Source organism: Sinocyclocheilus grahami, unplaced genomic scaffold (genome assembly GCF_001515645.1).
Source record: "Sinocyclocheilus grahami isolate Dianchi unplaced genomic scaffold, SAMN03320097.WGS_v1.1 scaffold585.1, whole genome shotgun sequence".
In the NCBI taxonomy this organism is placed as follows: domain Eukaryota; kingdom Metazoa; phylum Chordata; class Actinopteri; order Cypriniformes; family Cyprinidae; genus Sinocyclocheilus; species Sinocyclocheilus grahami.
Genome location: NW_015505764.1, coordinates 367,495 through 381,534, shown reverse-complemented (window position 1 = coordinate 381,534; position 14,040 = coordinate 367,495). Strand labels below are relative to the sequence as shown.

At 39.0% G+C, this 14,040-nt stretch overlaps 1 protein-coding gene across 1 annotated transcript in view; it reads left to right on the top strand.

Moving 5' to 3' along the window:
• Positions 1–12,056, top strand: part of LOC107556951 (zinc finger protein ZFPM2-like) — a 193,972-nt gene extending 181,916 nt beyond the window's left edge. The window contains exons 8-10 of the mRNA XM_016240220.1: positions 6,751–6,957; positions 7,908–8,132; positions 8,538–12,056. Coding sequence (XP_016095706.1) covers positions 6,751–6,957; positions 7,908–8,132; positions 8,538–11,011 — 2,906 coding nt within the window. The 3' untranslated portion in view covers positions 11,012–12,056. The remainder of the gene's footprint in view (positions 1–6,750; positions 6,958–7,907; positions 8,133–8,537) is intronic.
• Positions 12,057–14,040: the final 1,984 nt, after the last annotated feature.

The window sequence follows — 14,040 nt, the reverse complement described above, 5'->3', positions numbered from 1 at the left end:
GGGGACGGAGCCATGTTGGAAGAGAGCGGTCCCGCTGGAGCCCGGCCGTTCACCTGCTCCCCAGCGTGGAGCAGGCTGGGAAGGGGACGCGGGCCACCGACCACAGCTGGGGGTCTGCTGCGCAGCTCAACACTACCGCTCCCTGCTGCCACAAAGGCGTGACGTCCCATTAACGCTGATGGTCAAGACGGGTGGCATGTGTGTGTCCCTCCCAGTGGGGGCCGCAGTAAACACATGTCGACTAGCCGCAACCAATACGCAGTAACCTGACGAAGTGAGCACTACTCTTGGTGAGAATATTTGCTCAACACTCTCTTTTACTCTTGAGTATTTCAAATCTGCGTTCAAAATATTAACAAGATTTTTCATGATGAGTGAGCTAATCTATGCCACTTCCCATGAAAAGTAGATCAAATTCTATTATTTTTTTCACAATGATGCATGTACAAAAAAAATGTGTAATTTCAGGCCAAATGTATTTATTTTCCGCTGTGGGATGCTTGCTTTTCATCCATAAATGCTTTTGCACCATTCGTGTGATGTGTAAACAGAGTTTTGGCTTGACGTTAAACTGATGAGCGGATGTGTTTCAATGCTAATTCTCATCACAGCTGTTGCTGTAAACACAGTAAATTAAAGCTTTTGTCAGTGTGATTCTCAAATCTGCAAATGAAAAGTACTTCTAAAGGGATTTGTCAAAATCAGCTTTTAATCATTAAATAAACATCACATTTTGACTATTATAAATCATTCAGTATTATAAACACATTTCTGTATTTGATCAGAGTTAGAAACCTAGTGTTTTGAGATTGAATTTGTAATGTTGAAAAGAAATTTCACGTTTCTTTTGTTCTGTCATTGCAGATACTAGAATAACTGTACTCTGCCATAGTCTGTACTGTACTGCATTTCACACCACAACATAGCAGTGTACTGTACTACACTACACAGTACTATACTCCATTACATTATTATAATGCATATCATTTATACTTTATATGCTAATATGGCTACTGTCATTTGATTTACTCTCTTCCACAAATGTGCATCCCATCTGCAAAGAATTCAAGCATGTGTACTATAATTCTCATGATGTCAGTCATGTATGCTTCTGAAAATACTGTAAAACAGTCACTACAAGACATGGTTGAAATGCTTACAAAACCCTGTCTTTTCAGGGAAACATGGAGGAGACAAGTAGCTGTGAATCTGAGACTGGTCTAGTGTGCTTTTGGGATGAGCAGAGAGAGCTCTGATAGGTCGGATCTGTATTACAGTATGGGAACAGTGCCTCCTTATGGCCATACACAGTGATTGTTGACATTGAGACAGAACATATCAGTCTGATGGCTTATCAGTAACAAGACTCTTTTGAGACTTCCTGTATTAATAATTAGTAATTATATAATAACTAAGGTTCAAACTGTAGGTGCATTCACATGTAGTTCAAAATTCAAAGCACAATGAAAAGCACAATATTTTATCGCTGTACTGAGTCTTAACCAGGCAAGGTTTTTTCTTTTTTTAAGCAGCATGAAATGCAACCCATTTTACTTCCATAATCTGATGTATTTCCAAGAGAAACACAAATGAAAGAATGTAGGGAGGGAATTGATTTTCTCCATTGAGAATTGATTGAATTTTCATTGACATGAAATTATTGCATGTGATAAATAAATGACAGTCATCATGACCAGGAACATGCTTTAAGAAAGAAAAACTGTTGTTTTGAGTAGCATTTTTCCCTTTTAATAACTAATTAAAAGATTTTGGGCAATGATTTTATTGGCATTTAGCACTGGCATTCCTCTGCTGTCCAATCTGAACAACCTGCAACTCATTTTTGGGTAGAGACCCACCATTTAAGAACTGCTCTTATTTTTGTATTTTTATTATTATTATTAGCCTGTTGTTTATAATAAAGTTTTTTTTTTTGGGGGGGGGGACATTACTGCCCATTACTGACAATAACTGAGTGTCTGAATGTAAAGCCGCCCGATCGCGATACGCAATGCAGCGCGTAAAAAGACAGTATAAGTAATTATAATCAGTAATTATGTCCCCACTGGATGCAACAAATGCCTCGTTTGTAATGGATTTTATTGGTTTTGTCTCATCGCGCAGGGAGACGGCATCACAGTATCGTTAGGGGTGTAACATTTCCGTCACACGCTTGAGATATTCAACCAATCACAATGCACTAGATAGCTGGCCAATCAGAGCACACCTCGCTTTACAGAACGATGAGCTTTGTAAAAATCGACGTGTTTCAGAAAGGCGGGGCATAGAGGAGAAACAATAATGTACAGTATGTGGAAAATAATGTGTTTTTTTAACCTTAAACTGCATAAACACATTTCATTACACCAAATACACAAAATAATGTTCTTTTTTAGCAGCATCATATGACCCCTTTAAACATCAAATACACCTTTATTGACACAAAATATAAAGGATGCATTTGCATTCTTTTGTCCCAGATAAATTTTTGGCAGTGTCATTTATGTGCTCCACACTGCCGTTACAGCCTCTGAGGCAGCCGTTTGTCTGGACAGATGGGAGAAACAAACACGGATATGTTTAACTATGCATTTTACAGCAAACTATTAAAGTCTTTCACTGTTTACACATGCAAACATTTGGGTAGCTGTCCTCCGGCCAGTTCATTAGCCAACCCTTCTGTCAGCTTTTGCCACAAAATACAGAAAGAGAAAGCAAACGAGAGCTAGAAAGGCTTGTTTTGTACTTTTACAACATGGTCGATCTTTTAAAGTGATCATTCAATGTGCTCGTGCCCTGCTTTAGGCGCCTCTGAGGGCTTCAGTCTGCGGCTCATCCTGGTGCGTTTGATTAGAATGGCACAGACTTACACATGTAATTGCATAATGCTGCACCCGCCTGTAATTCCTTTATGTGAACGTCTTTAAGTAAGTGTTTAAAAGCATCATTAGTGCGAAAAGGGGGAGTTTGGGATGTGAGGACGAGCCCGCACTAGTGGATTCTATAGCATGAGATTGTATGAAAAGAAGGTTTTTTTTTTAAGTTATCTGGACTGTGTACAGGATACCAGGTTTTGATTGTTTTAATGAAGCAGCTGGCTTATTGTGTGTCCTTAATTCCTCCATTGTTTTTGGAATATGTCATAGTTCTTTATTCTTTTATCAGGTGCGCTGCAGGAAGACAGAGACAATAGGCTTCAGTGCGAATGCATTGGCCACGGCACAAAGGCCTTCTGCTGCAGACAGCTCACAGGCGAAAGCAGCACTGCGCTGGCTACGCTTTTCAGCCAGGGTCCCGTGTCTCCTGTGCGTGCACTCTCACTTTAGGGCCGCCCATCGACCTGTGTATTTCAGTGTGTGAACTTACAATAGCACAGACAGGAAGTCTCCATCTGAACTGTGGATGTTCCTTTAAGTTTGACTCTTTAACCCTGCAAGCACCTTGAGTTGAGGAGTAGAATCGGTTGGAAGTTGAACGTTTCCAGTGTGATGTCAAACTGGAGGTCACATCATGCATTTTTTTTTTTTTACTAGTCTGGCGAAAGTTAAGAATGTTTTAACAAATTTGATTAAAAATGCAAACCTTTTATTCCCAAGATGATAACTGGCAGCTGTGTAGGTTGCAAGTATGTTCTGATTTATTATAAATCAATTCTGTATTCCTTTATGCATTTTAAAGGGGTCATGAGCTGCCTTTTTATTATTATGTACAGCTCTCTGAGGTCCACTTATAGTGTTATCAAGATTTTTACATCAAAAAGCATCATAATTTAGATATAACAGGCTATTTTCAGTCCTGTTTTGACCCCCTCATCAGAATGCTCTGTTTGAATAGGAGTGGTGGATTGTAGACTCGGAAGTAAACGCCCACTGCTGTGATTGGCTAACAGTTGTGTATGTTTGACAGCCTACATCCTTCATAGATGGACGCTGCTGTGATTTAGCTTAAAAACGCATAAATACGCAGTACATATCAAACGATCTGTAATAACAGACAAAGCAATAGTGAGCATGTAATAAAACAGTTACTCACACTTGTGTGGTTCCACATTACTGTCGGATCCAATATATTCGGCACAGCATCGTCTTTTAGTTTCAATCTTTCTGAAAATCCTGCGTCGAATTGTGCCTTGTTTGTAAACGAATCCGAGATAAAAAATGAAGTCAACAAAAGTCAGAGTTCTTACTGATGCTGTCTGGATCAAGTTCATCCACTCTTTCCTAATGTTGGGATCAGAAAGAAGGCAATGCAAAGACTGTGTTTTCCATAACTTGGCACTGCACAGCGTCTTGTTTTCTTCAGAGCATCTTTATCGTTTGATTTCTGTGTAGACCTGCGTTTGACTCACTCATTAGTTACAATACATGCGTGAGTTGGTGGGCGGAGCTAAACAGGCAGTGATGTATAAGCAGGTGTTGATGATCTTCTGCGGAGGCGGGGTTTAGCCACACTATTACACCATAAAGTGGCACATTCTACAACCTGTCGTTTTGGCAGATTGACTTCAATATAAGCAGTTTTTAGACTAAAAAGAAAGTTTTGAGTTCTGAAACTTACGGGATGTTTTTATGGTACAATGACCTCTTAAGATCAAGGGAATCAAGGGAATTTTGAGTTCTCAGTTCATGACCCCTTTAAAAAAAGTCATGACAATAATTTAGCATTTGCTGATATTTGTTGACATTATTAATCATTCTCAATTATTTAAGCATATTCTTATTTTGTATGAAACAATGTTTTTATTGTTAACTGAAAATAAAACAAGTAATTAACAATTGTTTTTTTTAATGAACTATAAAGTGGCACATTCTACAACCTGTCGTTTTGGCAGATTGACTTCAATATAAGCAGTTTTTAGACTAAAAAGAAAGTTTTGAGTTCTGAAACTTACGGGATGTTTTTATAGTACAATGACCTCTTAAGATCAAGGGAATCAAGGGAATTTTGAGTTCTCAGTTCATGACCCCTTTAAAAAAAGTCATGACAATAATTTAGCATTTGCTGATATTTGTTGACATTATTAATAATTCTCAATTATTTAAGCATATTCTTATTTTGTATGAAACAATGTTTTTATTGTTAACTGAAAATAAAACAAGTAATTAACAATTGTTTTTTTTAATGAACATGTAAAAAATCGTAAATGAAAATTATAGATGTTGCTTGGGCAACTAACTGAAATAAAATAAGTTGAAATTGGAGTACTAATTACTAAAAGTAAAACTGGAGTAAAAAATGACAGCTTAATAGAAATATAAAAAAGTAATATAAATGAGAAAAGCATATAACAAAATTAACTTTAAAATGAAAACTTGAAATATAAAAAATAAAAGTTAATTCAAAATATTAATAAATACTGCAATATGATATAAATACTAAAATAACACTTGTATGATACTGTATGTGATGTGTTGGATCGCCACTTGATGTCCAGTGTAGAATTTAGAACCTGAAGCAAAACGAGTAGAAAACCACTGCTGTAAGCCATAACCATGCAACCGCAAAAAGATCTACATTGGAGAAGGACATGACAGCAACACTAATATTGTTCAGATTTTTATTACACCTTATTTCTGTGCAGTCTAAAAGTTTGCCAGTGATCCGTTTTGACGCCACAACTCACGGGCCATCCCACAAAGCAGCAGCGATTGTGGCGCCCTTCATGCATCACATTTCTGCCTTTTGTTCTAGTGTAAGTAATGAGTTCTTCGTGCAACTTCCAGCAGTACTCTTGAGCAGGCAGAGGTGACCTGCACCCTCCTGCTGTTGCAGGTGACAGTTTTGATCTGCGCTGATGGCGATGGCAGTTTTTGTTATTTTAATTAGGAGATAAGGAACGAGAGAGCCTCTCCAGGCAGTGTGTGGTGTGTGACAGGATCCTGCTGATGAAGAGGACCCGTCTGAAGAGTGTGTCTCCCCGCTGCAGATTCACACATTGATAAGCTGCTCTTTCAGGCAGCAGTCGCACATTTCCAACTCTCAGAAGCTTTCGCAGTCAGTGCCTGTATTAGAAAGCCATTTTATTCTCTAACTTTCTTTTTACTGTATATATTTGATCTGATTGTATGTCTTTCACTTTTGGTCACCCCTTGAAAATAGAGTGTTACAGTGATTATTTAAGGAGTTCATCCTAAGATTTCTCCTTAAATGTGTGCTAATTAGCATTTGCACAACTGCTTCTTTTTATTAGATAACTAGTTGTTCAGAAAAGTAGTTGAATAGTCGATCAGTCAAATGACTCACATTTGTAAATGACTCACACTGTGCAGTATCATTCTTTCAGACCTTTTTCATGAATTACATTCCCTTCCTATTTCTCTCCTTACCTTCCCAACAGCTGCTCTGAAAGTGCAGCTCATCTTCCTCTCTGAATCTCCTTCAGTGTGTTTGCACATCTCTAACAGAGAGCTTTAATTAATTGTCCAGCTTCCCTACTGAAACAATGTCCTAATTCTGCCATTTAGCATCTGCATATCATAGTTTGTTGTTATCTCGGAAGCCAGATTTTTTTTTGTAAATAGTCATATTTAAAACATTAATCTCTTGAATGGCAAATGAAGTGCGGCTGAAATCCTTCCGTGTGCAAAGATAAATGCAATCTGAACTTAAACCCTTCCACTGGCTTTCATCTAAAAATGATCAAACCTCTACATATTTAAATCAGTCTTTACATGTGAAACTTTTGCATACATTTGAACCTTAAGTGTCTAAATGCAGCAGTGATAATGTGTGGTTTCTTCTGTCATACAGGTGGTCAGTTGTGGTGCACCACAACCAAGAACATGATGGAAGGCGACGAGCTGGTGGCATTTGCAGTGGACTTTGACTCTCGATTGCAGGTGGTCAATCACATGTCTCTCGGTGAGGGCATGTACCCAGCACGTCTTCTGGACACCATCCAGCTCCTGCCCCAGCAAGCTGCCATGGCCTCCATATTACCTACAGCTATAGTCAACAGTAAGCCCTGCTTCTGTGTACACACAAACTTAATAACTGTCCACAGGCATAATAAACATGCATGCAGCAAATCAACTATACAATATAACAATAACTGTCAACATACTTTTACAATGAAGCCATACGATTGAGTCTCGCCGTAAAACTTGGTCACAATATTGCTGCATATGGGGTCTCACCTGTTCCCGTGGCTGCACCGTTGAGCTCTCCAACCAATCATTTGAGCCAGTTCAGAACGTGTTACACACACACACGTATTACAATGAAAACAGAGTATGCTGTATAGTTATTCACAGATTAACCTCTGCTTGGGGGAACGTGATATTCTGCCCCTCAGTTTAGGGGTACAGTAAACATATCTGGACTCTGACCAACCTTGTAATTGCAAAATTTGAGCCATCTGCCAAATGCTTTGTTTGTTGACTTTATCAAGGAAGTCTAGAGTTCAGCTTGACACAGAGGATGCTGTTAGCAGATGGTGCAACGTTTTCATTTGCCCTTGAGGAAAGGGCACAAGCCTACTGGAATCATCTCTGTTGCCATGCAACATCACAGCAGAATTGTCATTTAAAACTCTTATTTGAGCCGTGCATGTGAACTGATTATTCAGACGTCCCAAACACTCCTAATGCCTCTTCTGATATATCCCCTATAGTGAATGGATCTGTAAAGAATTGCACGATTCCTCTTAGCAATTCCATAGCCAAATTATGATAATTTCAATCATGAATAAATTTCATGAAGACATTTTTTAAGTCTTTTTAGAGACAACATAAATTCTCCTGTCCAGCAAAAATGCATTCATGATGCAATTTCATTCAAAATACTACTGATAAAACTCAAAAAAGTGTCAAATTAAACACTTCATCTGAGTTCAACTCAGCAAAACTGAGACAAGTATGGAGCAGTGTTTGTAGTTTTGCCTTCATGTGTTTGTCTCTGTGTTTCAGAGGACATCTTCCCCTGTAAAGCATGTGGGATATGGTACAGGAGTGAGAGGAACCTTCAGGCCCACCTGATGTATTACTGCAGTGGGCGGCAGAGGGACCCTGATAACGTCTCTGAAGAGACTGACAGCAATTCCCACCAAACTCCCAGTACCTGCCCTTTCCCACAATGCAACAAGAGCTTCAGCAACCCTCGTGCTCTGGAGATGCACTTGAGCTCACACAGTAGTGAGTAGGCTGGTATCATAAGTACAATGCATTTTGACAGTTACAAAAAAAATTATTTTTGCACATTAAAGTATTTGATCAAAATAAATAAATATGTATACATATATAATAAATGCATATTAAAGATAAATTTATAAAACATTAAAACACTGTATGGCTGTTCAGTCTGCAACAGCCAACTTTCTGCCATTATGTTAATATTAAAATAAACTGAAATTCTATATTTGCTTGTGAAGGAAACAAGAAATACATTTTAGCAAATAATCACAGTTAGATCAAATAATCACAATCAGGCAGTAATATGTGTCTAGGAAATAAACATCCAAAATGCTACGTGCAGACACAATGTAAAATTAGTGGAAATACAAGATTAACAAAAACAACTGTCTCTTTTCTTTCTCACAGGTTTTAAAATGGAGGAGTCTCTTCCCCCTGGCACCAGCTTGAAATGCACAATCTGTAACTTCACAGCAGATTCACTCCTTACATTCCAGCACCACATCCTTTCACACCTGTCACAGGCAGCCTTCAGATGCAATCACTGCCACATCAGTTTCCAGAACCATAGGGAACTGCTGCAGCATCAAGACTTACACGGACACACTGGGAAGATTCACAGGGAGAGCGACAGCGAGAACTCCCCAAGAGGAGGAGAGGAAATCTTACAGGCAGTACGAGCAGAACTGTCAGGCAGGAAGGATGTGGTTATGCAAAGTCCCAAGAGCACACCTAACAAGGCCAACAGTCCTGATGGAGAACTTGAAAGACCAGAGAAAAAAAATATCCTCGGACTGCAGAAGGGAGAAAGTCACCCAGGAAGCAAGGCTAGTTTCTCTTACACCAGAATCAAGTCAGAACCCTCTAGTCCACGGCTAGCTTCCTCACCGGTCCAGCACAACATGGGACCAGCCTTCCCCATGGGTCCATTCTTGTCACAGTTTGCTTTCTCCCAGGACATTTCTGTGGTACCACAAGCATCTGAGATTCTAGCGAAAATGTCAGAGCTGGTGCATCGCAGGCTACGCCATGGAGGGAACAGCTACCCTCCTGTCATCTACAGTCCTCTCATGCCCAAAGGAGCGACCTGCTTTGAATGCAACATCACATTCAATAATCTAGATAACTACTTAGTTCACAAGAAGCACTACTGCAACAGTCGCTGGCAGCACATGGCAAAGTCTCCGGATTTTTCCAGTGTTCCGGACAAGGTGTCCGATGCCATAAGTCCAAACAGTGGCCACACTTCGGTCGGTATGCTTCCTGGATGCCTTCCATCAGAGACCGACAGTCATCTCGTGACAACAACTTGCTTGAATTCGTCTGTTTTGGATATTATGAACGCTGGTGGGAAAGTGCCTGAAAAAGACCTTCCTGGGCAAGTAAAGAAGGTTACTACACCAACAGGAGTTGAGGAAAGGCTTGGCGGAAAACAGTCTGAGGTGAAGAGTCCCAGCACGTCTTTGGTGGACAATGACAACGACCCAAACAAGACCATCTGTGAAGCATGCAACATCACCTTCAGCCGGCATGAAACGTACATGGTTCACAAGCAGTACTATTGTGCCACTCGCCATGACCCACCCATGAAACGCATGTCCATGAAGGTGCCCGCCATGCAGCGGACCATGAGAACGCGCAAGCGGAGGAAGATGTACGAGATGTGTCTACCTGACCAAGAGCAGCGGCAGCCCATGGGGCCACAGCCGGGATTCTTGGGTATGCCCACTCTAGGAAATCCCTGTACATCCCAGGAAACGGTAGAAAATCTGGCTGACCGCTTCCATCCACGATGTGACATCTTTCCAAGCCTTGTCCCGAAACACTTAGATGCTTCCCTTACTGTCTCCAAGCCTATCCTTGCCCCCAAAGGTAACACTATTGCAGACCCACAAGAACTAGATGCTCCGATGGATCTCAGCAAAAAGTGCTCACCTCTTCCTGACAAGTCGTGCAACTCCCCCAAAAGACTCTTGGACTATCACGAATGTACCGTGTGCAAGATCAGTTTTAACAAAGTGGAGAATTACCTAGCCCATAAACAGAACTTTTGCCCTTTCACAACTGCTCAGCATTGTGAGATCGGCAGTCTGGAGCAGCCAATGTTCCCGGGCGTGAAGAGCGAAGGCAATAATTCGGATGACATCTATGACAAGAGTTCTGTGAAATGTGAGAAAAACGGTGGCAACAAGTTGATGGTGCAGAACGGAGGCATGTTCCCACCACACCTTGGGCCGGCACCGGATCTGAAAGCTTTCGGTGATGCCCCGCTCATGACTTCGAAAGATGAGAACAAGAGCATATTTTTGGCTCACTGTCTCTATCCTGGAGCAATAAAGAAAGTGAAAGGTACAGAGCAAATATCGCCATATTTCGGGATAAAAAGTGGCGACTACATGGCAGGGAGTCTCGTAATGCAGGGTGAGGTGGCCGAACAGGAGCAAAGCAGTAATGGTGCCGGTGAGACAGGCACAGAACCACCTGCGTCCAATGGCTGTCCCCATCCCGGCAAGGAGCCGCTGCCCCTACTTCCCAAAAACAGGGGCATGGTGATTGTCAACGGTGGTCATAAAGAGGATCGCCAGACACCAGCAACTCCTCAGCAAGAGAATCAGCCTCACAACACCTCATCACCAGAGGAACAAACATCTCCCACGTGGGGAGCCGAGAACCCTCCCGACCCAAACGAGAATGTATCGCCAACTTCTAAATCACCCATGGAGGAATCCGCACCTGCCGGAAAAGGCATAAATGGTTCGGCGCCACCAGCAGGCAGTGGGAAGTATTGCCGCCTCTGTGACATCCAGTTCAATAACTTGTCAAACTTTATCACTCACAAGAAGTTTTACTGCTCGTCACATGCCGCCGAGCACGTGAAATGAAAGTCGCTCTTCTCCCCTCATCTTTTTTTTGGTACACGGTTGTGTCTGAAATAGTGCATCATGCAGTTTTATATACTGCTTGTGGACAATCAAGAGAAGCTTCTACTTTCGTTATTTTGAAGACTTAATGCAAAATTATGGGGAAAAAATCCAAGTGTAATATTGGTGCCACTTTCACCTTTTATTTATTTTACAATCAGTATTAATAGGAGTAGTGCTCTTAATTTAAATTCAAAGAAAGTTTATATCAGAGTTGTTTGTAATGTTAATGTACAGTCATTCTTGTGTAGCAGACATATTGTTTACAGTGTATGTTAGGTTCAAGGAGACAATAGGCACAGGATACAAAACTGAAATGCGTTTTAGACCCAACAATAGCTACTGGAGCACTTGTGTATTCTTATTTGCTGGTACAGTTTTTTGTATATGTCAAAATGTCACTTGCAGTATGATTCTCTTGACTTCAGCCTTAAAACATTTTAGAGGGATAACCAGGCACAACGCTGCAGCTCATGTTTTGGCATATACTGTACACATGGCTTTGCATATATATGTTGCTGTTTGTCTTTTCTTCGACTCAGAAGTGGATGTTTAAATGAGGATGGCAGCATTCTTGTATAGTACTTGTATTTCTGTTTGCTGATACACCTTGTTCTCCCTTTTTAAAAATTTGCTCTCAGCGCAATACTTTGTAAGAAAAAAAACAAGGAAAAAAAGGAGGGTGGGAACATTACGGAAAACAGTATTATAAAGGGAGAAGAGCAGCTATTTCTTACTCCTGATAAAAAAATGTAATTGTACTGTATTGATGGGTGGGACGAGACAAGGGAATACTGTAAAAATGATCATTCCAATGTCCTTATGTAAGAAAAATATTTCTTAAAGATGTTGTTGCTATGCATGTATATGGATGGAATAAAATTCCAGATCTGTTGGAAATTTTTATTTTGATGTGGTGTCAATTAAACTTCAATCCTCAGGATAAACAGACCATGTTATTGTCTTCTTTCAGGATGTCTAATGTAAACATTTCCAGGTCTCATCAAAAGGGGAAATGTACGCGCATGTGTGTGTGTGTGTGTGTGTGTGTGTGTGTGTATAGGGAGAGAGTTTTAGATTTGTTTTACCAAAACAATTTATTTTTATTTTAAAAACTGTGACATTGTTTAAAAAAAGTCCTTGTTTTTTAAGGAAAATATCATTTCTATTTTTTATATATATATATATATATATGGCAAAACATTAAATGTCCATGCCAAATACTGGCGTTAGTTATACTTTTGTGCATAAGTTCAACAAGGAGTGGAGCTTGCACACACAATGGTAGATTTCTTACAAACAAAATTCATTTAGAGATCAGTAAATAAAATTGAAACTGTTATTGTTGCAGCCCAATTTTTATTTTTATATTTCCTGTTTTGATTATAATTTTTGTTAGTTTTACATCTATGTTTTTGTTCATTTTTATTAGTTTTTTGGTTCTTATATATTTAATTTAAATTTTATTTTTAAATAAAATTAACATATTTATTAGTTTTTGTCTATATAGTTTTTATTTCAGTTTTAGTTATTTTAGTACATTAATATTAACTAAAAGAAAATGAGAAATGCAGCCTTGGCAACTAGTTGAAATAAAACATGTTTTCGATTTTATTTTATTTAAGTTTATTTAATTTCAAGTAATACATTTAATTAATAGTAATAGACTGAACTAACTATAATAACCCTTTGCAATGCATATTATATAGAGTGGTTTTAAAAACACTTAAATCACACATAAAAAATATTAAGTTCTTATTGCAATACATTACAAACTAAAAATTACTGCAAAAAATTTTAATTCACGCAGGTGTCCTATCAGAGTAATTACAGGTGTAAATCATCACAATAACTATAAACATATATTTCACTAATGAAAGTGTCCAATCCTAATTTTGAACAGTATTTTTTTTTTAACAAATTTATGTTTTTTGGTGCCACTAAGTACAGACGTTTATCAAACTATTAATTGAAGGTAAAGTCTTACCTCACTGGAGATGCGCTCTCATTGAGAAAGAAATGCTTGTCTACTGCAGCACTCTGATGGGCAGGGTACACAGCAGATATTTCTGACATGAGAATCACAAGGGGAAAAAATCAAAATAAGCATTGATTTCTATATTGATTTCTTCTTCACTTAATAGCTGAGACAAAATGTATTTAGATAGACATATATTACTGTACTGTATATGCCACGACAGTGGTCAAGAGACGTGAGTTGTTCCAATGTTTAATTTTCACTCTTTGGTCATTGTAATATACACTCAGTGACCTCAGACAGACACACTTGAAAGTGTCAAGTCAACACTTGAGTCAACAGCACGAGGGGAGCAGATCCTCTCATGAAGAACAATCCGTCATTCTGAGAGACAGAGCGGTCAAATTAAATGTCGACAGGCATTTCAAGAGCCGCGATTCCTCTCAGTTAAACATGAAAGCACTATGTAGCCGCTAATTGCTATTTGATTGTCTGTGTTCTTATGCAAAGAAGTCCTATGTGAATGCACTGCCAGCACCTTTTCCTTTATTTCTTTAAATCATGTGATTTATAGTTTGAACATGCATTGACCAGTCACTAAGAGCAATAGCAACAGACTTAATATCAGGCCTGAAATACTTGATATGCATGACGTGATGTTGACATGGTCTGCAGCATGGCATACTATACTGCATTTTGCAATTTTTAGAATTATGCATGCAACTAAATTAGTTAAGAGATAGAATATTTGTGCTTTTAATAAAATGTATGTCATTCCATAGCTTCATTGAAATTAATTTAGTGAAAGCAAAAAGGTGTTTAAAATAGTGGGAAAAGTTTAAAGACCATTCTATATATTGTAAATAAAACAAAAGCCCACAAAGTCAGTATAGGTTATGCACTACCATTCAAGAGCTTTGCATCACAGGAATACAATACATTTGAAAATATATTAAAATACAAAAAAAAGCTATTTTACTGTTGTTACTGTATTTTTGATCAAATAAATTTA